The sequence below is a fragment of the Panulirus ornatus genome, chromosome 65 (genome assembly GCF_036320965.1).
Source record: "Panulirus ornatus isolate Po-2019 chromosome 65, ASM3632096v1, whole genome shotgun sequence".
Classification (NCBI taxonomy): Eukaryota; Metazoa; Arthropoda; class Malacostraca; order Decapoda; family Palinuridae; genus Panulirus; species Panulirus ornatus.
Window position 1 is genome coordinate 45743 of NC_092288.1, and position 27030 is coordinate 72772.

A 27030-nucleotide genomic window follows, 5' to 3' on the forward strand; every position below is an offset into this window, starting at 1 on the left:
GTCAGCCACACACTGGTGATATAGTCAGTCATACACTGGTGATATAGTTAGTAACACTGGTGATATAGTCAGTCATACACTGGTGATATAGTTAGTAACACGGGTGGTATAGTTAGCAACTCTGGTGGTATAGTTAGTCACACTGGTGATATAGTTAGTCACACACTGGTGGTATAGTCAGTCACACACTGGTGGTATAGTCAGTCACACACTGGTGTTATAGTCAGTCACACACTGGTGGTATATCAGTCACACACTGGTGGTATAGTCAGTAACACACTGGTGTTATAGTCAGTCACACACTGGTGGTATAGTCAGTCACACACTGGTGGTATAGTCAGTCACACACTGGTGTTATAGTCAGTCACACACTGGTGGTATATCAGTCACACACTGGTGGTATAGTCAGTAACACACTGGTGTTATAGTCAGTCACACACTGGTGGTATAGTCAGTCACACACTGGTGTTATAGTCAGTCACACACTGGTGGTATATCAGTCACACACTGGTGGTATAGTCAGTAACACACTGGTGTTATAGTCAGTCACACACTGGTGGTATAGTCAGTAACACACTGGTGTTATAGTCAGTCACACACTGGTGGTATATCAGTCACACACTGGTGGTATAGTCAGTCACACTGGTGGTGTAGTTAGTCACACACTGGTGGTATAGTTATAAAGCTAATCATAATGAGCTGGTCATACACTGGTGGTATATCAGTCACACACTGGTGGTATAGTCAGTCACACTGGTGGTGTAGTCAGTCACACACTGGTGGTATAGTCATACTGAAAGATAATCATCATGAGCTGGTCATACACTGGTGGTATATCAGTCACACACTGGTGGTATAGTTATAAAGCTAATCATAATGAGCTGGTCATACACTGGTGGTATATCAGTCACACACTGGTGGTATAGTCAGTCACACTGGTGGTGTAGTTAGTCACACACTGGTGGTATAGTCATACTGAAAGCTAATCATCATGAGCTGGTCATACACTGGTGGTATAGTCAGTCATAGAGAAAGCTAATCATCATGAGCTGGTCATACACTGGTGGTATAGTCATAGAGAAAGCTAATCATAATGAGCTGGTCATACACTGGTGGTATAGTTATAGAGAAAGCTAATCATAATGAGCTGGTCATACACTGGTGGTATAGTTATAGAGAAAGCTAATCATAATGAGCTGGTCATACACTGGTGGTATAGTCATAGAGAAAGCTAATCATCATGAGCTGGTCATCATTACTGAGGCTCAGGATCACCAGGTCTGATGACGTCACGCCTCCATAACCTGGACTGTAGCATAGGCACTGAAGGTGACTCGTCTGACCTGAGGTGAGCCTTCGTGTCTGCCACCCTTCTTGATGACTGGTCTGAGAGTTGCCTCTCCGTCCACCACCACACCAACACCTAACCCTTGATGACCTCTAACATCTCCAACTACCTGACTATCATAAAGGGTTGAGCTCCGTCTGCCTGTGAAAACAGCGTCAGATATGTCCTTAAGCTTCTGCGACAAGCTGAAGGTAGAAACGGCGTCAATATACCTGTGAGCCATGGGTCGCCGTGCCGGACTCTTGGATCGTGATCTTCGCCTCATCTCGGGAGTGACAATGGACTCTGTTGGTGGTGTCAGTGTGGTAGCATGGTATTCGTAATATTGGTGACGATTATCGTCATGGCAGAGCCAACCAGCCCGGTAACTTGCAGCAGCGTCTACCCGCACTATCTTGTTGCCTCGTACAATGTGAGATTCTTTAGGATAAAATGCACGTGCAGTTTCTGCTCCACTTTTTGTGGGGACGAGAAGTAGAGCCGGGTTGTCCGGATGTCGGCGTGGCGGAGGAGGAGGAGGCGCAGGGCCCTTATTATGAGAGTTGCGTATGCGGGCGCGGGAGTGGTCGCGGGGCCGCGGCTGGGTGAGGCGAGGGATCATGGCTTCCACAGTTGGTCTGGACACCTCGTACAATCCTCCCCGTTCCCCTTCGTGCCAGTCTCTCCTGCTCCTTCCACTACTGCCTGTCTGAAAACATTCATTTCGGGTTTTCTTCTCTCGCCGTACGTCTTCTTTCTTTGATTCGTTTCTCCCCAAGTTATCTTCATTTCGTCTTTCATCAGACTTGAAACACTGGTCTTGGTGGGGAAACTCGTCTCGTCGGAGCAAAAGAGGCGGCTGACGTTGTCTGCTCCTCCTATCTAGGTCTCCTGCTACCAGCCCCCCGCTGCTGGCGCCTCTCACACCGTCACTTCCGGTAATGCTCTTCAGGCTCAGGCTGTCATTTCTGTGGTGAGATCGAGTCGCCACTGAATTTAGGGACGAGGAAAACGGGGAGGAGTTTGTAACATTTAGACCTACCAATGTGTTGACCTCTGATGTTGAGCAACAGTTAATTAGACTGTACGGACCACTGTCGACCTCGATGTGAGTGACGCCGTTCACGTCTGTGTGTTGGGCAGGGTTCCAGGATTGAGGCTCCTCGCTCCCTGACTCGTTGTCCCGAATCTGGATGACGTTGACGTTCTTGTCGTTGTGGCCTTGCTTGTCGGGGACGTACACCTGTGCCTCCCAGGCCCGTAGCGAACCACGAAATCCGCCCTCAAGACGGTTCAAGCTGCTGCCGCTCTGAAGTTTGGCGGCGGCGTTGCTGATAGCCTTTTGGATGCTGGTCTTGTGGGTCCTTAGTGCCCCGATTTGCGTTACGTCGGGCTTCCTCTTACTATTCCTGTACCTGTTTAGCTTGTATTTGTTGCTGGCTTCCTTATAATGGGCGTACAAGTTGCGTGCGGTGTCCTCATTAGGGCACTGAAAGACGTGGGCAAGTACCTGACTAGTTCCTGGATCCTTAACCACTACCACCAGGACCCTGGGTGTGGCAGGCGACACGTGGCAGTATAGTATGTCGCTCATCAGGAACATGTCATTAACACTGCCAGTCTTGTTGACCTCAACCTGTTCAGAAACATAAAATGTTCATCTTTAACCTCTGTCTCAACTTGTCATTAACACTACCAGTCTTGTTGACCTCAACCTGTTCAGAAACATAAAATGTTCATCTTTAACCTCTGTCTCAACATGTCATTAACACTACCAGTCTTGTTAACCTCAACCTGTTCAGAAACATAATATATTCATCTTTAACCTTTGTCTCAACTTTTAATACACTATCTGGAGTTAACCATAATCAGGGATCTAACTCAGTAAATATTAAAGGAACTGTTCTACAAATGTCTGAAAATACATTTCTTCAAGTATGTCAAGGTATCAGATGACAACTGTCATAATGACATGAGACGCTAGCGCACATCTTGTGTCTTGGCTCCACAATAATTATAGCCGTGGAGGTAGAGTTAAAATGTTCTTTGTGTATGATTGTTCAAATGAGCAGCTAAGAACTAACGCCATACCGGCCATCTCAGTCATAATGTTTAAAACTGGATCAAATGATACTTTATGAAATGAAAAGGGAACACAAATTAAAAAATAAAGCTGCCAATATTGTAAACATTTCCAAATAAATTCAGTACGACAACAATGAACACAATTATCAAAACCATTAAGGTAAAAATAATCAATCAGGCAATAATGAAAATATCCAGTGGGAAAAGAAATTCAATATCAGGGGCAAAAATTGTCAAAATAATCAGTTAAGCAATAATGATGAAAATAGCCAATTGGTAAACAATGATCAAAAGATTCCATTGAGCAAATGAAATCAAAATATTCAATAAGCAATAATGATGATACCCATAAGGTAAACAATGATCAAAAGATTCCATTGAGAAAATAGAATCAAAATATTCTGTAAGCAATCATGATGATGATATCCAGAAGGTAATCAATGATAAAAAAAAAAAAGTCCATTCAGCAAATAGAATCAAAATATTCAGTAGGATAAAAATATTTAGACCATCCAGTTGGGCAACAATGACGAAAATATCCAGTAGGGAAACAATGACCAAAATATTGAGTAAGGTAATCAAAATATTCAGTTAGGCAATAATAATGAATATACCCAGTATGAAGACAATGATCAAAAGCCTCGGTTACGTAAAAATAATCAAATATTCATTTAAGCAATATTGACAAATATTTACTAGGAAAACTCAGAATATTCAGAGACAAAAAAATCCAATAATTGAATTAGCTAAAAACAATAGAAATATTCTATAGGAAAACAATGCTGAAAATACTCAGTAAGGCAAAAATAATCAAAATATATAATTAAGCGATAATGATGAAAACATTCGGGGGGGAAATTATGATCGAAATATGAAAGCAAACCCGATGATACTGAAAATATATTGTTACCTGCATGTGGATAATGGTCCACTGTGTTACCTGCATGTGGTAATGGTCCACTTTGTTACCTGCATGTGGATAATGGTCCACTGTGTTACCTGCTTGTGGATAATGGTCCACTGTGTTACCTGCATGTGGATAATGGTCCACTGTGTTACCTGCATGTGGGTAATGGTCCACTGTGTTACCTGCATGTGGATAATGGTCCACTTTGTTACCAGCATGTGGATAATGGTCCACTGTGTTACCTGCATGTGGATATTGGTCCACTTTGTTACCAGCATGTGGATACTGTCCACTTTGTTACCTGCATGTGGGTAATAGTCCACTGTGTTATCTGCATGTGGATAATGGTCCACTGTGTTACCTGCATGTGGGTAATAATGGTCCACTGTGTCACTTGCATTTGGATAATAGTCCACTGTGTTACCTGCATGTGGATAATGGTTCACTGTGTTACCTGCATGTGGGTAATAGTCCACTGTGTTACCTGCATGTGGATAATGGTCCACTGTGTTACCTGCATGTGGATAATGGTCCACTGTGTTACCAGCAAGTGGATGATGGTCCACTGTGTTACCTGCATGTGGGTAATGGTCCACTGTGTTACCTGCATGTAGATAATGGTCCACTGTGTTACCTGCATGTGGGTAATGGTCCACCGTGTTACCTGCACGTGGACAATGGTCTATTGTGTTACTTGCATGTGGGTAATGGTCCACCGTATTACTTGCATTTGGATGATAGTCCACTGTGTTACCAGCATGTGGATAATGGTCAACTGTGTTACCTGCATGTGGTTAATGGTCCGCTGTATTACCTGCATGTGGATAATGGTCCATTGTGTTAACTGCATGTAGGTAATGGTCCATTGTGTTACCTGCAAGTGGTTGATGGTCCACTGTGTTACCTGCATGTCAGTAATGGTTCACTGTGTTACTTGCATGTGGGTAATGGTCCACTGTATTAATTGTACGTGTGGGTGTTGCTCCTTGTGTTAACTGTACGTGTGGATGTTGGTCACCTGTGTTAACTGTACGTGTGGATATTGGTCCCTGTTTTGACTGTACGTGTGAGTGTTGGACCCTTTGTTAATTATTCGTGTGGGTGTTGGTCCCTGTGTTAACTGTACATATGGGTGGTGGACCCTGTGTTAACTGTACGTGTGGGTGTTGGTCCCTGTGTTAACTGTACATATGGGTGGTGGACCCTGTGTTAACTGTACGTGTGGGTGTTGGTCCCTGTGTTAACTGTACATATGGGTGGTGGACCCTGTGTTAACTGTACGTGTGGGTGTTGGTCCTTGTGTTAAGTGAACGTGTGGCTGTTGATCCGTGTTTTAACAGTAGGTATGAATGTTGGTCCCTGTGTTAAGTGTACGTGTGAGTGTTGGTCCCTGTGTTAACTGTACGTGTGAGTGTTGGTCCCTGTGTTAAGTGTACGTGTGAGTGTTGGTCCCTGTGTTAAGTGTACGTGTGAGTGTTGGTCCCTGTGTTAAGTGTACGTGTGAGTGTTGGTCCCTGTGTTAACTGTACGTGTGAGTGTTGGTCCCTGTGTTAAGTGTACGTGTGAGTGTTGGTCCCTGTGTTAAGTGTACGTGTGAGTGTTGGTCCCTGTGTTAACTGTACGTGTGAGTGTTGGTCCCTGTGTTAAGTGTAGGTGTGAGTGTTGGTCCCTGTGTTAACTGTACGTGTGAGTGTTGGTCCCTGTGTTAACTGTACGTGTGAGTGTTGGTCCCCGTGTTAAGTGTACGTGTAAGTGTTGGTCCCTGTGTTAAGTGTACGTGTGAGTGGTGGTCCCTGTGTTACGTGTAAGTGTTGGTCCATGTGTTAACTGTACGTATGAGTGTTGGTCACTTTGTTAACTGTACGTGTGAGTGTTGGTCACTGTGTTAAGTGTACGTGTGAGTGTTGGTCACTGTGTTAAGTGTACGTGTGAGTGGTGGTCCCTGTGTTACGTGTAAGTGTTGGTCCATGTGTTAACTGTACGTATGAGTGTTGGTCACTGTGTTAACTGTACGTGTGAGTGTTGGTCACTGTGTTAAGTGTACGTGTGAGTGTTGGTCACTGTGTTAAGTGTACGTGTAATTGTTGGTCCTTGAGTTTGGTGGGTGGTTCTTCTCACCTGTTGGGTAGTTGGTGCGGGGCAGGATAGACCAGCTGTTCTGGGAGAGTCGTCCTCACTCTCAGCGCCGCTGCTGGTGGCCGATGACAAGGTCTCGTCAGAGGTAGTGTGACTCTCTCTATCCTCACTTATCAGCTGGTCCAACCTTAACACGTGGTCATTGATCATCTGTAATTACCGACATTACAATCTTAGTGACATGCTCATACGTCTCAAAACTCTTCATCCAGCCCCAGTAACCCTTATCACCCACTCAACCCCTGTAACCCGTGCCACACACTCAGCCCCAGTAACTGTTAACACCCAGTGAGCCCCAGTAACCCATGCCATCTACTCAGCCCCAGTAACCCTTATCACCCACTCAACCGTGTAACCCGTGCCACACACTCAGCCCCAGTAACTGTTATCACCCACTCAACCCCAGTAACCCGTGCCACCCACTCAGCCCCAGTAACCATTATCCCCCATTCAACTCCTGTAAACTCACCCTCTCAGCCCCTGTAACCATTATCACCCATTTAGCCTCAGTACCCATTATCACCCATTCATTCCCCGTAACCTTTATCACCCACTCCGCCTCAGTAACCTACTCAACCCCTGTAACCCTTATTAACCACTCTGATAATTCAGCCTATGCCAGTCATTCAACCCCTGTATCACAAACCATCCACGCTGTAACCCATATCGATCATTCAGCCCATGTAACCCCTACCTCCCACTCAGCCAATATAATCCGTGCCACCCAATCCTTCAACATGTTCTGAGTGCCACCCAGTCCTTCACCTTCATGTTCTGGGTGCCACCCAGTCCTTCACCTTCATGTTCTGAGTGCCACCCAGTCCTTCACCTTCATGTTCTGGGTGCCACCCAGTCCTTCACCTTCATGTTCTGAGTGCCACCCAGTCCTTCACCTTCATGTTCTGAGTGCCACCCAGTCCTTCACCTTCATGTTCTGAGTGCCACCCAGTCCTTCACCTTCATGTTCTGGGTGCCACCCAGTCCTTCACCTTCATGTTCTGGGTGCCACCCAGTCCTTCAACATGTTCTGAGTGCCACCCAGTCCTTCACCTTCATGTTCTGAGTGCCACCCAGTCCTTCACCTTCATGTTCTGGGTGCCACCCAGTCCTTCAACATGTTCTGAGTGCCACCCAGTCCTTCACCTTCATGTTCTGAGTGCCACCCAGTCCTTCACCTTCATGTTCTGGGTGCCACCCAGTCCTTCAACATGTTCTGAGTGCCACCCAGTCCTTCACCTTCATGTTCTGAGTGCCACCCAGTCCTTCAACATGTTCTGAGTGCCACCCAGTCCTTCACCTTCATGTTCTGGGTGCCACCCAGTCCTTCAACATGTTCTGAGTGCCACCCAGTCCTTCACCTTCATGTTCTGGGTGCCACCCAGTCCTTCACCTTCATGTTCTGGGTGCCATTCGTCTTGATATCTTGGTGCCACACAGCCACACACCTTGATATCCTGGGTCCTACACAGCCACTCACCCTGATATCCTGGTGCCACACAGCCACTCACCTTGATATCCCGGTGCCACACAGCCACTCACCTTGATATCTTGGTGCCACACAACCACTCACCTTGATATCCTGGTGCCACACAGCCACTCACCTTGATATCTTGGTGCCACACGACCACTCACCTTGATATCCTGGTGCCACACAGCCACTCACCTTGATATCCTGGTGTCACACAGCCACTCACCTTGATATCTTGGTGCCACACAACCACTCACCTTGATATCCTGGTGCCACACAGCCACTCGCCTTGATATCCCGGTGCCACACAGCCACTCACCTTGATATCTTGGTGCCACACAGCCACTCGCCTTGATATCCTGGTGCCACACAGCCACTCACCTTGATAACCTGGATCCTACACAGCCACTCACCTTGATATCCTGGTGCCACACAGCCACTCATCTTCATATTTTGGTGCCACATAGCCACTCACCTTGATATCCTGGTGCCACACAGCCACTCATCTTCATATTTTGGTGCCACATAGCCACTCACCTTGGATATCCTGGTGCCACACACCTTGATATCGTGGATCCTACACAGCCACTCACCTTGATATCCTGGTGCCATACAGCCCTTCATCTTCATATCCTGGTGCTACACAGCCACTCATCTTGATATTTTGGTACCACACAGCCACTTACCTTGATATCCTGGTGCCACACAGCCACACACATTGATATCCTGGATCCTATACAGCCACTCAACTTGATATCCTGGTGCCACACAGCCACTCATCTTCATATCCTGGTGCCACACAGCCACTCATCTTCATATTTTGGTGCCACATAGCCACTCACCTTGATATCCTGGTGCCACACAGCCACTCATCTTCATATTTTGGTGCCACATAGCCACTCACCTTGATATCCTGGTGCCACACACCTTGATATCCTGGATCCTACACAGCCACTCACCTTGATATCCTGGTGCCTCACAGCCACTCATCTTGATATCTTGTGTGCCACACAGCCACTCGCCTTGATATCCTGGTGCCACACAGAAACTCATCTTGATATCTTGGTGCCACACAACCACTCACCTTGATATCTTGGTGCCACACAACCACTCACCTTGATATCTTGGTGTTGCACAGCCACTCACCTTGATATTCTGGAGCCACACAGCCACTCACCTTGATATTCTGGTGCCACACAGCCACTCATCTTGATATCTTGGTGCCACATAGCCACTCGCTTTGATTTTTTGGTGCTGCACAGCCACTCACCTTGATATCTTGGTGCCACACAACCACTCACCTTGATATCTTGGTGCCACACAGCCACTCACCTTGATATCTTGGTGCCACACAACCACTCACCTTGATATCTTGGTGTTGCACAGCCACTCACCTTGATATTCTGGAGCCACACAGCCACTCACCTTGATATTCTGGTGCCAGACAGCCACTCACCTTGATATCTTGGTGCCACACAGCCATTCACCTTGATTTTTTGGTGCTGCACAGCCACTCACTTTGATATCCTGGTGCTGCACAACCACTCACCTTGATATCCTGGTGCTGCACAGCCACTCACCTTGATATCCTGGTGCTGCACAGCCACTCACTTTGATATCCTGGTGCTGCACAGCCACTCACCTTGATATCCTGGTGCTGCACAGCCACACACCTTGATATCCTGGTGCTGCACAGCCACTCACCTTGATATCCTGGTGCTGCACAGCCACTCACCTTGATATCCTGGTGCTGCACAGCCACTCACCTTGATATCCTGGTGCTGCACAACCACTCACCTTGATATCCTGGTGCTGCACAGCCACACACCTTGATATCCTGGTGCTGCACAGCCACTCACCTAGATATCCTGGTGCTGCACAGCCACTCACCTTGATATCCTGGTGCTGCACAGCCACTCACCTTGATATCCTGGTGTTGCACAGCCACTCACCTTGATATCCTGGTGCTGCACAGCCACTCACCTTGATATCCTGGTGCTGCACAGCCACTCACCTTGATATCCTGGTGCTGCACAGCCACTCACCTTGATATCCTGGGTGCCACAGTAGGGGTCGTCACAGGCACTGCCAGAAGACTCTGTGTCAGACTCGAAGCCTTCATCCTTCCTGATGGTTGTCACGCGAATGTGTTCGTCGTCACACACCAGTTGACACCGTTCGCTCTCTCTCTGCCCAGGACAAGAGGCAAGGTCACTCACTGAGGGAAACAGGGTCACTGAAGGACACATGGCCACAAGAGGACACATGACCCCTGGAAGACATATGACCACTGAAGGACATATTACTACCGGAGGACACATGACCACTGGAGGACACATGACCACTAGAGGATACAGGATCATTGAAGAACACAGGGTTATTGGAGGACATGGAGTCATTGGAAGACACTTGGCCACTGGAGGACACATGACAGCTGAAGGGCATAGGGTCATTGAGGGACACAGGGTCACTGGAGAACACATGACTACTGAAGGACATATGACCACTGGAGAACACATGACCATTGGAGGACACACGGTCACTGGAGAACACATGACCACTGGAGAACACATGACCACTGGAGCACACACGGTCACTGGAGAACACATGACCACTGAAGGACACGTGACCACTGAAAGACACAGGATCACTGAAGGGCAAATGGCCACTGGAGGACACGTGACCACTGGAGGACACATGGTCACTGGAGGACCCATGGCCACTGGAGGGCACGTGACCACTGGAGGACACATGGCCACTGAGGCATCAAGTCATTGGGGTACACAGTGAGCCAGCTGTACACTACGTCCTAACACAACGTACAGTGAGCCATTTGTACACTACGTCCTAATACGACGTACAGTGAGCCATCTGTACACTACGTCGTAACGACGTACAGAGAGCCATCTGTGCACTCCGTCCTAGTACGACGTGCAGGCCATCTGTACACTACGTTCTAACACACGACGTACAGTGAGCCATCTGTACACTGCGTCCCAACACACGACGTACAGTGAGCCAATTGTACGTCCTAACGACGTACAGAGAGCCATCTCTACATTACGTCTTCATACAATGTACACCAAATCGTAACAGAGGATGACCTTAGTGAAGCAACTGTTCAGTGCGCCGTAACATACGACGTGTGGTGAAGCAACTCTGCGTCGTAACATACGACGTGTGGTGAAGCAACTCTACGTCGTAACATACGACGTGTGGTGAAGCAACTCTACGTCGTAACATACGACGTGTGGTGAAGCAACTCTACGTCGTAACATACGACGTGTGGTGAAGCAACTCTGCGTCGTAACATACGACGTGTGGTGAAGCAACTCTACGTCGTAACATACGACGTGTGGTGAAGCAACTCTACGTCGTAACATACGACGTGTGGTGAAGCAACTCTACGTCGTAACATACGACGTGTGGTGAAGCAACTCTACGTCGTAACAGACGACGTGTGGTGAAGCAACTCTGCGTCGTAACATACGACGTGTGTTGAAGCAACTCTACGTCGTAACAGACGACGTACAATAAAGCAATTGTACATTATGTCGTAACAGATGACGTATAGTGAAGCAACTGTACACGATGTCGTAACAGATGACGTATAGTGAAGCAACTGTACACTACGTCGTAACAGATGACGTATAGTGAAGCAACTGTACACTACGTCGTAACAGACGACGTACAATAAAGCAATTGCACATTGTCGTAACATGACGTATAGTGAAGCAACTGTACACTACGTCGTAACAGATGACGTATAGTGAAGCAACTGTACACTACGTCGTAACAGACGACGTACAATAAAGCAATTGTACATTATGTCGTAACATGACGTATAGTGAAGCAACTGTACACTACGTCGTAACAGACGACGTACAATAAAGCAATTGTACATTGTCATAACATGACGTACAGTGAAGCAACTGTACACTACGTCGTAACATGACGTATAGTGAAGCAACTGTACACGACGTCGTAACATGACGTACAGTGAAGCAACTGGACACTACGTCGTAACATGACGTATAGTGAAGCAACTGTACACTACGTCGTAACATGACGTATAGTGAAGCAACTGTACACGACGTCGTAACATGACGTACAGTGAAGCAACTGTACACTACGTCATAACATGACGTATAGTGAAGCAACTGTACACGACGTCGTAACATGACGTATAGTGAAGCAACTGTACACGACGTCGTAACATGACGTACAGTGAAGCAACTTTACACTACGTCGTAACATGACGTATAGTGAAGCAACTGTACACGACGTCATAAGAGATGACGTATAAAGAATCAAACTTTCATCTATAAGGCGAGACAGCATTGTGAAGGGGAGCTGGCAATAGTTTTGGTTGGTCCTAAAGTGACAAATATTTTGCTGTAACATATGTAGTTTTATATGACAGGAGAGAAACCACAGAGTTGGAATACCTTGACATAACTATGGGTTTGGAGGTATGTGGGTGGGTGAAGGATGTGGTCGACGAGGGCAGTGAGTGTGGCAGAGGACTGGGCACCCTGTACAAGACGCCTCCCATGATACACCACTTCACATGAGAACATGTTGCTTGCCTTCTCCAACAGACGTTACTCTGCTGCTTCACTTGGCTCCTTCCTTCAGGAACATCATCTCTCTTTTCTTCACTTAGTCATTCTTAATTAATTTTCAACATATTCAAAATCACTATATGTAAGTTATTGACATTAAGGTTATAACATTCATCCATTTCTGAGGTCAGTATTTATATTTCTTCATAGTATTTCTCCAGATCCAGTAAGCATTAATCTTCCTCTCACTCAGTAGGTGACCATATTACCTGAAAAGAAAGAAAATAATCGTTACTTTGATCAATACGGTAGCTATCTATTGGCCAAATTATACTAGAAAAAACTAGAGAGACTGATTTCATTTTGACTAGATCATACTAATAACTGCATGACTTTAAATAATGTATACTTCTTAGCATATATGGCCACTAATGTATACTGAAACTTATTTTCTTTCTTTCAAACTATTCGCCATTTCCCGCATTAGCGAGGTAGCGTTAAGAACAGAGGACTGGGCCTTTGAGGGAATACCCTCATCTTCAGTAATAAACACTTATAAGTCCACATTTTCAGTAATATATGCTTACAAGCTTACATCTTCAATAATATGTACTCACAAACATATATCTTCAGTTATATATATTTACAAGCTAATATCATAAGTCATTTATACCCGCAAGCTTATACCTTCAGTAATATATACTCACAAGCTTATATATTCAGTAATATTTAATCACAAGCTTATATCTTAAGAAATATATTCTCACAAGCTTATATTTTAAGTAATATATACTCACAAGCTTATATCTTCAGTAATATATACTCACAAGCTTATATATTCAGTTAGATATACTCACAAGCTTACATCTTCAATAATATATACTCACAAACATATATCTTCAGTCATATATATTTACAAGCTAATATCTTGAAGTCATATACACTCACAAGCTTATACCATCAGTAATATATACTGACAGGCTTACATCTTTAATAAGATATACTCACAAAGTTATACCTTCAATAATATATACTTACAAGCTAATATCTTCAGTCATATATACCCGCAAGCTTATACCTTCAGTAATATAGACTCAAAAGCTTATATCTTCAGTAATATATAATCACAAGCTTATATCTTTAGAAATATATTCTCACAAGCTTATATTTTAAGTGATATATACTCACAAGCTTATATCCTCAGTAATATAAACCAAAAACTTATATCTTCAATAGTATATACTCACATGCTTATATCTTCAGTAATATATACTCACAAAGTTATATCTTCAGTAATATATACTCTCAAGCTTATATCTCAAGAAATATAGTCTCACAAGCTTATTTTTAAGTAATTTATACTCACAAGCTTATAACAAGTAATTTATAAGCTTCTGTCATCAGTAATATATCCTCGCAAGCATATATTTTCAGTAATGTATACTTTCAAGCTCATATCTTCAGCAGTTCATAATCACAAGCTCATATCTTCAGTGATATATACTCACAAGCTTATATCTAAAGAAATATATTCTCACAAGCTTATATCTTAGGTAATATAGACTTACAAGCTTATATCTTATGTAATATATACTCACAAGCTTATATCTTCAGTAATGTACACTTTCAAGCTCATATCTTCATAATCATAATTAATATCATAATCACAAGCTTATATCTTAAGTAATATATACACACAAGCTTATATCTTCAGTAATACATACAAGCTTACATCTTAAGAAATATATTCTCACAAGCTTGTATCTTAAGTAATATATACTCACAAGCTTATATCTTCAGTAATATATACTGACAAGCTTATATCTTCAGTAATATGAACTTACAAGCTTTTATCTTCAGTAATGTACACTGACAATCTTACATCTTCAGTAATGTACATTCACAAGCATATATCTTTAGTAATATCCACATTCAAGCTTATATATTCAGTAATTTATACCCACAAGCTTATATCTTCAGTAGTATAAACATTCAAGCTTATATATTCAGTAATTTATACCCACAAGCTTACATCTTCAGTAATATAAACACTCAAGCTTATATATTCAGTAATTTATACCCACAAGCTTATATCTTCAGTAATATAAACACTCAAGCTTATATCTTCAGTAATTTATACTTCCAAGCTTATATCTTCAGTAATTTATACTTACAAGCTTATATCTTCAGTAATTTATACTTCCAAGGTTATATCTTCAATAATTTATACTTCCAAGGTTATATCTTCAGTAATTTATACTTCCAAGGTTATATCTTCAATAATTTATACTTCCAAGCTTATATCTTCAGTAATTTATACTCCCAAGCTTATATCTTCAGTAATTTATACTCACAAGCTTATATCTTCAGTAATTTATACATACAAGCTTATATCTTCAGATTTATACTCAAACTTATATCTCCAGTGATTTATGCTTCCAAACATTTATCTTCAGTAATTTATACATACAAGCTTATACCTTCAGTAATTTATACTTCCAAGGTTATATCTTCAGTAATTTATACTTGCAAGGTTATATCTTCAGTAATTTATACTTCCAAGCTTATACCTTCAGTAATTTATACTTCCAAGCTTATATCTTCAGTAATTTATACTTCCAAGATTATATCTTCAGTAATTTATACTTACAAGCTTATATCTTCAGTAATTTATACTTACAAGCTTATTTACCTTTAGTAATTTATACTTACAAGCTTATAGCTTCAGTAATTTATACTCACAAGCTTATATCTTCAGTAATTTATACTTCCAAGCTTATATCTTCAGTAATTTATACTTCCAAGCTTATATCTTCAGTAATTTATACCTCCAAGCTTATATCTTCAGTAATTTATACTTACAAGCTTATTTACCTTTAGTAATTTATACTTACAAGCTTATAGCTTCAGTAATTTATACTTACAAGCTTATATCTTCAGTAATTTATACTTCCAAGCTTATATCTACAGTAATTTATACTTCCAAGGTTATATCTTCAGTAATTTATACATACAAGCTTATACCTTCAGTAATTTATACTTCCAAGGTTATATCTTCAGTAATTTATACTTCCAAGGTTATATCTTCAGTATTTTATACTTCCAAGGTTATACCTTCAGTAATTTATACTTCCAAGCTTATACCTTCAGTAATTTATACTTCCAAGGTTATATCTTCAGTAATTTATACTTACAAGCTTATATCTTCAGTAATTTATACTTACAAGCTTATTTACCTTTAGTAATTTATACTTACAAGCTTATAGCTTCAGTAATTTATACTCACAAGCTTATATCTTCAGTAATTTATACTTCCAAGCTTATATCTTCAATAATTTATACTTCCAAGCTTATATCTTCAGTAATTTATACTTCCAAGCTTATATCTTCAGTAATTTATACTCGCAAGCTTATATCTTCAATAATTTATACTTCCAAGCTTATATCTTCAGTAATTTATACTTCCAAGGTTATATCTTCAGTAATTTATACTTCCAAGGTTATATCTTCAATAATTTATACTTACAAGCTTATATCTTCAGTAATCTATACTTCCAAGCTTATATCTTCAGTAATTTATACTCCCAAGCTTACATCTTAAGTAATTTATACTCACAAGCTTATATCTTCAGTAATTTATACTTCCAAGCTTATATCTTCAGTAATTTATACTTCCAAGCTTATATCTTCAGTAATTCATACTTCCAAGGTTATATCTTCAGTAATTTATACTTACAAGCTTATATCTTCAGTAATTTATACTCACAAGCTTGTATATTCAGTAATTTATACTTACAAGCTTATATCTTCAGTAATTTATACTCCCAAGCTTATACCTTCAGTAATTTATACTTCCAAGCTTATATCTTTAGTAATTTATACTCACAAACTTATATCTTCAGTAATTTATACTCACAAGCTTATATCTTCAGTAACTTATACTTACAAGCTTATATCTTCAGTGATTTATACTTCCAAGGTTATATCTTCAGTAATTTATACTTACAAGCTTATATCTTCAGTAATTTATGCTTACAAGCTTATATCTTCAGTAATTTATACTTAAAAGCTTATATTTTCAGATTTATACTTACAAGCTTATACCTTCAGTAATTTATACTTACAAGCTTATTATTTATTTATTTATTTTGCTTTGTCGGTGTCTCCCGCGTTTGCGAGGTAGCGCAAGGAAACAGACGAAAGAAATGGCCCAACCCACCCCCATACACATGTATATACATACACGTCCACACACGCAAAAATACATACCTATACATCTCAATGTACACATATATATACACACACAGACACATACATATATACCCATGCACAATTCACACTGTCTGCCTTTATTCATTCCCATCGCCACCTCACCAGACATGGAATACCATCCCCCTCCCCCCTCATGTGTGCGAGGTAGCGCTAGGAAAAGACAACAAAGGGCCCATTCGTTCACACTCAGTCTCTAGCTGTCATGCAATAATGCCCGAAACCACAGCTCCCTTTCCACATCCAGGCCCCACACAACTTTCCATGGTTTACCCCAGACGCTTCACATGCCCTGATTCAATCAACTGACAGCACGTCAACCCCGGTATACCACATCGATCCGGTTCACTCTATTCCTTGCCCGCCTTTCACCCTCCTGCATGTTCAGGCCCCGAACACTCAAAATCTTTTTCACTCCATCTTTCCTCCTCCAATTTGGTCTCCCACTTCTCGTTCCCTCCACCTCCGACACATATATCCTCTTGGTCAATCTTTCCTCACTCATTCTCTCCATGTGCCCAAACCATTTCAAAACACCCTCTTCTGCTCTCTCAACCACGCTCTTTTTATTCCCACACATCTCTCTTACCCTTACATTACTTACTCGATCAAACCACCTCACACCACACATTGTCCTCAAACATCTCATTTCCAGCACATCCACCCTCCTGGGCACAACTCTATCCATAGCCCACGCCTCGCAACCATACAACATTGTTGGAACCACTATTCCTTCAAACATAGCCATTTTTGCTTTCGGAGATAATGTTCTCGACTTCCACACATTCTTCAAGGCTCCCAGGATTTTTGCCCCCTCCCCCACCCTATGATTCACTTCCGCTTCCATGGTTCCATCCGCTGCCAGATCCACTCCCAGATATCTAAAACACTTTACTTCCTCCAGTTTTTCTCCATTCAAACTTACCTCCCAATTGACTTGACCCTCAACCCTACTTTACCTAATAACCTTGCTCTTATTTACATTTACTCTTAACTTTCTTCTTTCACACACTTTACCAAACTCAGTCACCAGCTTCTGCAGTTTCTCACATGAATCAGCCACCAGCGCTGTATCATCAGCGAACAACAACTGACTCACTTCCCAAGCTCTCTCATCCACAACAGACTTCATACTTGCCCCTCTTTCCAAAACTCTTGCATTCACCTCCCTAACAACCCCATCCATAAACAAATTAAACAACCATGGAGACATCACACACCCCTGCCGCAAACCTACATTCACTGAGAACCAATCACTTTCCTCTCTTCCTACACGTACACATGCCTTACATCCTCGATAAAAACTTTTCACTGCTTCTAACAACTTGCCTCTCACACCATATATTCTTAATACCTTCCACAGAGCATCTCTATCAACTCTATCATATACCTTCTCCAGATCCATAAATGCTACATACAAATCCATTTGTTTTTCTAAGTATTTCTCACATACATTCTTCAAAGCAAACACCTGATCCACACATCCTCTACCACTTCTGAAACCACACTGCTCCTCCCTAATCTGATGCTCTGTACATGCCTTCACCCTTTCAATCAATACCCTCCCATATAATTTACCAGGAATACTCAACAAACTTATACCTCTGTAATTTGAGCACTCACTCTTATCCCCTTTGCCTTTGTACAATGGCACTATGCACACATTCCGCCAATCCTCAGGCACCTCACCATGAGTCATACATACATTAAATAACCTTACCAACCAGTCAACAATACAGTCACCCCCTTTTTTTAATGAATTCCACTGCAATACCATCCAAACCTGCTGCCTTGCCGGCTTTCATCTTCCGCAAAGCTTTTACTACCTCTACTCTGTTAACCAATTCATTTTCCCTAACCCTCTCACTTTGCACACCACCTCGACCAAAACACCCTATATCTGCCACTCTATCATCAAACACATTCAACAAACCTTCAAAATACTCACTCCATCTCCTCACATCACCACTACTTGTTATCACCTCCCCATTAGCCCCCTTCACTGAAGTTCCCATTTGCTCCCTTGTCTTACGCACTTTATTTACCTCCTTCCAGAACATCTTATATCTTCAGTAATTTATGCCCTCCTGCCACACGCCTAACATATCATACCCTCCTGCCACCCGCTAAACATTATCATACCCTACTGCCACCCGCTTAACATTATGACACCCTACTACCACCGGCTTAATATTATCATACCCTCCTGCCACCCGCTTAATATTACCATACCCTACTGCTACCCGCTTAACATTATCATACCCTACTGCCACCGGCTTAACATTATCATACCCTATTGCCACCCGGTTAACATTATCATACCCTACTGCCACCCGCCTAACATTATCATACCCTACTGCTACCCGCTTAACATTATCACACCCTACCGCCACCAGCTTAACATTATCATACCCTACTGCCACCCGCTTAACATTATCATACCCTACTGCTACCCGCTTAACATTATCATACCCTACTGCCACCCACTTAACATTATCATACCCTACTGCCACCCGCTTAACATTATCATACCCTACTGCCACCCGCTTAACATTATCATACCCTACTGCCACCCGCTTAACATTATCATACCCTACTGCCACCCCCTTAACATTATCATACCCTACTGCCACCCGCTTAACATTATCACACCCTACTGCCACCCGCTTAACATTATCATACCCTCCTGCCACCCGCCTAACATTATCATACCCTACTGCCACCCGCCTAACGTTATCACACCCTACTGCCACCCGCTTAACATTATCATACCCTACTACCACCCGCTTAACATTATCATACCCTCCTGCCACCCGCTTAACATTATCATACCCTACTACCACCCGCTTAACATTATCATACCCTACTGCCACCCGCTTAACATTATAATACCCTACTGCCACCCGCTTAACATTATCATACCCTACTGCCACCCGCTTAACATTATCATACCCTACTACCACCCGCTTAACATTATCACACCCTACTGCCACCCGCTTAACATTATCATACCCTCCTGCCACCCGCTTAACATTATCATACCCTACTGCCACCCGCTTAACATTATCATACCCTACTGCCACCCCCTTAACATTATCATACCCTACCGCCACCCGCTTAACATTATCATACCCTACTACCACCCGCTTAACATTATCATACCCTACTGCTACCCGCTTAACATTATTATACCCTACTGCCACCCGCTTAACATTATCATACCCTATTGCCACCGGCTTAACATTATCATACCCCACTGCCACCCGGTTAACATTATCATACCCTACTGGTGCCCGCTTAACATCATACCCTACTGCCACCCGCTTAACATTATCATACCCTACTGCCACCCGCTTAACATTATCATACCCTACTGCCACCTGCCTATTATCATAACCTGATGCCTCTCGCTTAACATTTATCATACCCTAATACCACCCGCTTTACATTCATCATACCCTAATGCTACCCGCTTAACATTATTATACCCCAGTGCCACCCGCTTAACATCATCATACCCTAATGCCACCCGCTTAACATTATCATACCTCAATGCCACCCGCTTAACATTATCATACCCTAATGCCACCCGTATAACATTATCATACCCTAATGCCACTCGCTTAACATATATCATACCCTACTGCCACCTGCTTAACATTATCACACCCTACTGCCACCCGCTTGACGTTATTATATCCTATTGCTACCCGCTCGACATTATCATACCCTGTTGCTACCAGCTTGACATAATCATACCCTACTGTCACCCGTTTTACATTATCATACTCTACTGCCACCCGTTTTACATTATCATACCCTATTGCAACCCGCTTAACATTTATCGAACCCTAATACCACCCTTTTAACATATCGTACCCTACTGACTCTCGCCTAACATTATTATACCCTACTGCCTCCCGCTTAACATTATCATACCCTACTGCCACACGCCTAACATTATCATACCCTACTGCTACCCCCCAAACAGTATCATACCCTACTGCTACCCGCCTAACATTATCATACCCTACTGGCACCCGCCTAACATTAACATACCCTTCTGCCACCAGCCTAACACTATCATACCCTGTTGTCACCCGCCCTAACATTATCATACCCTACTGCCACCCGCTTAACATTATCATCCCCCAGTGCCACCTGCCTGACAGCTATACCCTTCTGCCACCCGCCTAACATTATCATACCCTACTGCCACCTGCCTAACCTCATCATACCTTACTGCCACCTGCCTAACCTCATCATACCCTACTGCCACCTGCTTAACATTATCATATACCCTACTGCCACCCGCTTAACATTATCATACCCTTCTGCCACCTGCTTAACATTTATCATACCCTTTGTTGTACCATCAAACATGGTACCCATCTTTGTGCTGTTTCCCTCCGCACTCAGCCTATGGTTCATTCTGCTTATCTGCTTCCTTGTCCACTCATAGAAATGTACTGGAGACCGCTTTCCTGAGGCAGCCTCCAACGTGACCATTACAATATTGACACTCTACTTGCAAGGTTAGGTTAGGTTCTCTTGTATTTACACATGCCCCTCCATACTTGACCTCCGTTTCCCGCGTTAGCGCCAGAAACAGAAAGCAAGGCCACATCCAGTCTGTAGCTGTCATGTGTAAACCACCGAAAGCACAACCAGGCCCCACACACCTTTTCCCGGGAATTAATTTTGAAGTAGCAAATTAGGTAATACTATTACTTGTTTCTGCTTTACATCTTCCCCAACTGGTCACGATTATCTCATTATCGTTTAATAAAAGCCTCAAGTGTTATTTATTCATTGAATACTGTTCTAGCAATGTAGAACCAAATTACTGGCTAGTAATGCGGAACTACATTAAGAAACCATCAATGATCTTTATGTTTGACTTGTTAAAGAAGTTATAATTATTCTTATAGACAACGATATTCAAAAGTTCCATCCAATGGCAGCCGGTCACGGCGGCTAGGTTATTGGCAATAAACTATGATTCTGTCCTCCTGGATGATATGAACATATATATAAAACATCTGTCGAGGAGGGTTAACATTTCTTTATAAGAGAATGATGGAGACGTTATACAAACAAGAGGTTAAATAAGTTATGAAGTACTTCTTTGCAAATACTAAGATATGAAGTATTTCTTTACAAATAATAAGCAAGTGAACAATTTTCATATATACGAGTTGTATGATCAGTACCTCGAGCAAACAATTCGACATTGAGGTATTTAATGTAAAAATACAAAATGATGAAGTTAAACTGGGGAAGACCAGATGAAAGTGCTACATACATACCTGTAGTGTTGCAGGATCATTATCCACGACCAATATATGGGTAAGCATATCTCATTATTCTCAACAACACTCATACTTCACTACAAACATTTCAAAGTAAATATTAGCTTGGTAAGTATAAGTAATACGTGTAAGAGAAGGTGTGGCAGAACCCGTCGACCGGGAGCCCACACTGACACATCCACCTTCTTCACTTTCATATGGCCAACTGTCGCCTGGCTCGTTCATGGCGGCGGCCGCTGCTCGCTCCCGGAGCGTAGCTTCCACACGCCACTAATGACCGGCCCTTCATCATCACTATCATGGTCATTAGAAAAGTCTGACTCTGCTAGGAAGTTATAATTTGATATTAACTGATATAAGTACGATTCCTGATTGTGTGGACGTCCTTAATGTAAGGCCAAAAATTGATGAGGAATTGTTATAAGCACTACCACAACCACTTTGTTGTCACCATCACACCACAGTACCACAACACCTCCCCTCAGACGCCACACCTTGGGAAGCCTGCACCTCCCATCAGACGCCCCAACCAGAGAAGCCTGCACCTCCCCTCAGACACCACACCTTGGGAAGCCTGCACCTCCCCTCAGACGCCACGGCTTGGGAAGCCTGCATCTAACCTCAGACTACATACCTGGAGAACCATGCACCTGCCCTCACGTGATACCTGAGGAAGCCTGCACCTCCCCTCAGACACCACACCTGGGGTAACCTGCACCTCCCATTAGACGCCATATCTGGGGAGCCTGCATCACCCCTCAGATGCCACACCTGGGGAAGCCTGCACGACCCATCAGACGCTGTACCTGGGGAAGATTGCACATCCTCTTAGACGCCATACCTTGGGAAGCCTGCACCTTCCCTCAGACGCCATACCGGGGGAAGCTTGCACCTCCCCTCAGACCCTCCAACTGGGAAAGCCTGCTCTTCCCCTCAGACGCCACATCTGGGGAAGCCTGCACCTCCCCTCAGACGCCATACCTGAGGAAGCCTCCACCTCCCCTCAGACACCATACCTTGGAAGCCTGCATTTCCCCACAGATGCCATATCTGGGGAAGCCTGTACCTCCCTTCAGAAGCCACACCTAGGGAAGCCTGCACCTCCCCACAGACACCTTAACTGGGGAAGACTGCACCTCCCCACAGAGGCCACGCCTGAGGAATCCTGCATCTCCCCTAAGACGCCACACCTGGGGAACCCTACACCTTCCCTCAGACGTCATACCTGGAGAAACCTGCACCTCCCATCAGACGCAACACCTGGAGAACCCTGCACCTCCCATCAAACGCCATATCTGGGGAAGCCTGCACCTCCCCTCAGACACCACACCTGGGGAAGGCTGCATCTCCCCTCTCACGCCACACCTGGGGAAGCCTACATCTCCCCTCAGACGTCACACCTGGGGGAAGCCTGCACCTACACTCAGGCACCACACCTGGGGAAGCCTACACCTCCCATCAGAAGCCGTATCTGGGGAAGCCTGCACCTCCCATAAGACTCCATATCTGGGGAAGCCTGCACCTCCCCTCAGACGCCACACCTGGGTAAGACTGCACCTCCCCTCAGACGCCACACCTGGGGAAGCCTGCATCTCCCCTCACACAACACCTGGGGAAGCCTGCACCTCCCCTCAGACACCACACCTGGGGAAGTCTCCACAGTAACAGGTGATAATGGCACATAATGAGCATGGGATGCACAGTAACAGGTGATAATGGCACAGGATGAGCATGGGGTGCACAGTAACAAGTGATAATGGCATAGGATGAGCATGGGGTGCACAGTAACAGGTGATAATGAGCATGGGGTGAACAGTAACAGGTGATAATGACCATGGGGTGAACAGTAACAGGTGATAATGAGCATGGGGTGAACAGTAACAGGTGATAATGGCACATAATGAGCATGGGGTGCACAGTAACAGGTGATAATGGCACATAATGAGCATGGGGTGCACAGTAACAAGTGATAATGGCACAGGATGAGCATGGGGTGCACAGTAACAAGTGATAATGGCACAGGATGAGCATGTGATGCACAGTAACAGGTGATAATGGCACATAATGAGCATAGGGTGCACAGTAACAGGTGATAATGGCACATAATGAGCATGGGATGCACAATAACAGGTGATAATGGCACAGGATGAGCATGGGGTGCACAGTAACAGGTCATAATGGCACATAATGAGCATAGGGTGCACAGTAACAGGTGATAATGGCACATAATGAGCATAGGGTGCACAGTAACAGGTGATAATGGCACATAATGAGCATGGGATGCACAGTAACAGGTGATAATGGCACAGGATGAGCATGGGGTGCACAGTAACAAGTGATAATGGCACAGGATGAGCATGGGGTGCACAGTAACAGGTGATAATGAGCATGGGGTGCACAGTAACAGGTGACAAAGGCACAGGATGAGCATGGGGTGCACAGTAACAGGTGATAATGGCATATAATGAGCATGGGGTGCACAGTAACAGGTGATAATGGCACAGGATGAGCATGGGGTGCACAGTAACAGGTGATAATGGCATATAATGAGCATGGGGTGCACAGTAACAGGTGACAATGGCACAGGATGAACATGGGGTGCACAGTAACAGGTGACAATGGCACAGGATGAACATGGGGTGCACAGTAACAGGTGACAATGGCACAGGATGAGCATGAGGTGCACAGTAACTGGTGATAATGGCACAGGATGAACATGGGGTGCACAGTAACAGGTGATAATGGCACAATGAGCAGGAGGTGTCAGTAACAGATGATAATGGCACACAATGAGCATGGGGTGCACAGTAACAGGTGATAATGGCACAATGAGCATGAGGTGCACAGTAACAGGTGATAATGGCAATGGACGAGCAATTTTAAGGATGGGGTTCACAATAGCTGGTGATAGTGGCACAAGTCCCTGATGTCACCAGGTGTTGTCAGGTCTGGTGTCAGGAAGCATGAGGAACCTGCCCACCACACTACTGATGAATGAGGCCACTTTCCCCCATAACGTCGCGCCACGTTTCCCCCTTCACGAGCAGCTGCTGGGGTCACCGGCCGCCGCCGCCGCCGCACCAGTGAAAGTGACGCTGGCGCTACCTACCTACCTACCTACCTGGGCCTGCCCGGGGCTAACCACATCTACTTGGGACTACCTGGTACTGCTCAGGCCTATACGAACCTACCGGGTACTGCTTGTCACAGCCTCTATGTAAGTACATCTACCTGGGACCCGTATGAACTTATTAGACACCTACCTGGGACTTGTTTGAACCTATCAGCAGGTACTTACCAATGACCGGTATGAACTTACCTAGGACCTGTGTGAACCTACCAGACACCTACCTGGGACATGTATGAACTTACCTAGGACCTGTGTGAACCTACCAGATACCTACCTGGGACATGTATGAACCTGACTGGAATCTGTATGTACCTAACACACCTACCTGGGACCTGTATGAACAAACCAGACACCTGGGACCTGTGTGAACCTACCAGACATCTACCTTGGACACGTATAAACCTAACTGGGATTTGTTTGTACCTAACACACCTACCTGGGACCTGTATGAACCTACCTGGGACTATGAACCTTCCAGACACCAACCAGGGTCCTGTATGAACATACCAGACACCTACCTGGAACCTGTATGAACCTACCTAGGACCTGTGTGACCTACCAGAAACCTACATGGGACCTATATGAACCTACCTGGGACCTGTGTGAACCTACCAGGATCACGTATGAACCCAACTAGGATTTGTATGTACGCAAGACACCTACCTCGGACCTGTATGAACCTACCTGGGACCTGTGTGAACCTACTAGAGACCTACCTGGGACCTGTGTGAACCTACCAGGATCACGTATGAACACAACTGGGATTTGTATGTACGTAAGACACCTACCTGGGACCTGTGTGAACCTACCAGAGACCTACCTGGGACCTGTATGAACCTACCTGGGACCTGTGTGAACCTACAGAGGACCGTCGACTCCAAGCCCAACTCACAGTACCCAGGGCTACCTACCAGAACCTCACTTAGCCTTCCTACATTTCCCTAGGCCTAGTAGAGCTTCCCTGGGGCCACCTACCCTTTTCCAGGCCTAGTATATCCTCCCTAGGGCAACATACCCTTCCTCAGGCATATCAGGGCCTCTGAGGCTTCCTCAGGACTCGCAGATCCTAGCCAAGGCTACCTACGTTTACCAGATCTAAAAGAGTAATCCTGGGAATACATACATCTCCCAAGGCTTACCAGAGCCTCCCGGGCTACCCACCCATCCCCAGGGTCACCAGAGCCTTTCAGAACTACCTACCCATTCCCAGGCCTAACAAAGCCTTCCCGGGCTAACTTTACTAACTATCCTCAGGCCTACCAAAGCCTCCCGAGCTATCCCCAGACCTACCAGAGTTTCCTGCACTGCCTACCCACCCCCAGGCCTACCAGAGCCTCCCCGGGCTACCAACCTGTTCCCAGGCCTACCAGAGCCTCCTGGGCTACCTAGCCATCCCCAGGCCTACAAAAGCCTCCCCGGGCTACCAACCCGTCCCCAGGCCTACCAGAGCCTCACCGGGCTACCTGCCCATCCCCAAGCCTACCAGAACCTCCCGGGCTACCTGCCCATCCCCAAGCCTACTAGAACCTCCCGGGCTACCTACCTATCCTTAGGCGTACCAGAATCTCCCGGGCTATCTACCCATCCATAGGCCCATCAGAGCCTCCCCGGGCTCCCTACCCGTCCCCAGGCCTACCAGAACCTCCCGGGCTACCTACCCATCCCCAAGCCTATCAGAACCTCCCGGGCTACCTACCCATCCCCAAGCCTACCAGAACCTCCCGGGCTACCTACCCATCCTCAGGCCTACCAGAACCTCCCGGGTTACCTACCCATCCACAGGCCCATCAGAGCCTCTCAGGGCTACCTACCCATCCCCAGGCCTAAAATA

General features: G+C 44.6%; 1 protein-coding gene across 2 annotated transcripts; it reads right to left on the reverse strand.

Moving 5' to 3' along the window:
* Positions 1-602: 602 nt before the first annotated feature.
* Positions 603-26736, reverse strand: LOC139746638 (uncharacterized). 2 transcript variants are annotated; one of them, XM_071658057.1, is made up of 5 exons: positions 22067-24522; positions 12372-12757; positions 9969-10112; positions 6438-6605; positions 823-2963 (listed from the first exon to the last, which is right to left on the reverse strand). In XM_071658057.1, the coding sequence occupies exons 2-5, from the start codon at positions 12501-12503 to the stop codon at positions 1290-1292; spliced, it is 2118 nt and encodes a 705-aa protein (XP_071514158.1). In that variant the 5' UTR covers positions 12504-12757; positions 22067-24522; the 3' UTR covers positions 823-1289. The 2 variants fall into 2 exon arrangements, with proteins under 2 accessions (XP_071514159.1, XP_071514158.1); XM_071658058.1 differs by lacking the exon at positions 12372-12757 and having other exon boundaries at positions 603-2963; positions 22067-26736.
* Positions 26737-27030: the final 294 nt, after the last annotated feature.

Bases quoted from the DNA above. Each gene is read 5' to 3' on its own strand.
- LOC139746638 (XM_071658057.1), bottom strand. From the start codon at position 12,503: ATGTTCTCATGTGAAGTGGTGTATCATGGGAGGCGTCTTGTACAGGGT. The intron at 10,113-12,371 runs GTATTCCAACTC...TGTCCTGGGCAG, and splicing joins AAACCCATAGTTATGTCAAG to AGAGAGAGCGAACGGTGTCA. The intron at 2,964-6,437 runs GTGAGAAGAACC...GTTTCTGAACAG, and splicing joins CCGCACCAACTACCCAACAG to GTTGAGGTCAACAAGACTGG.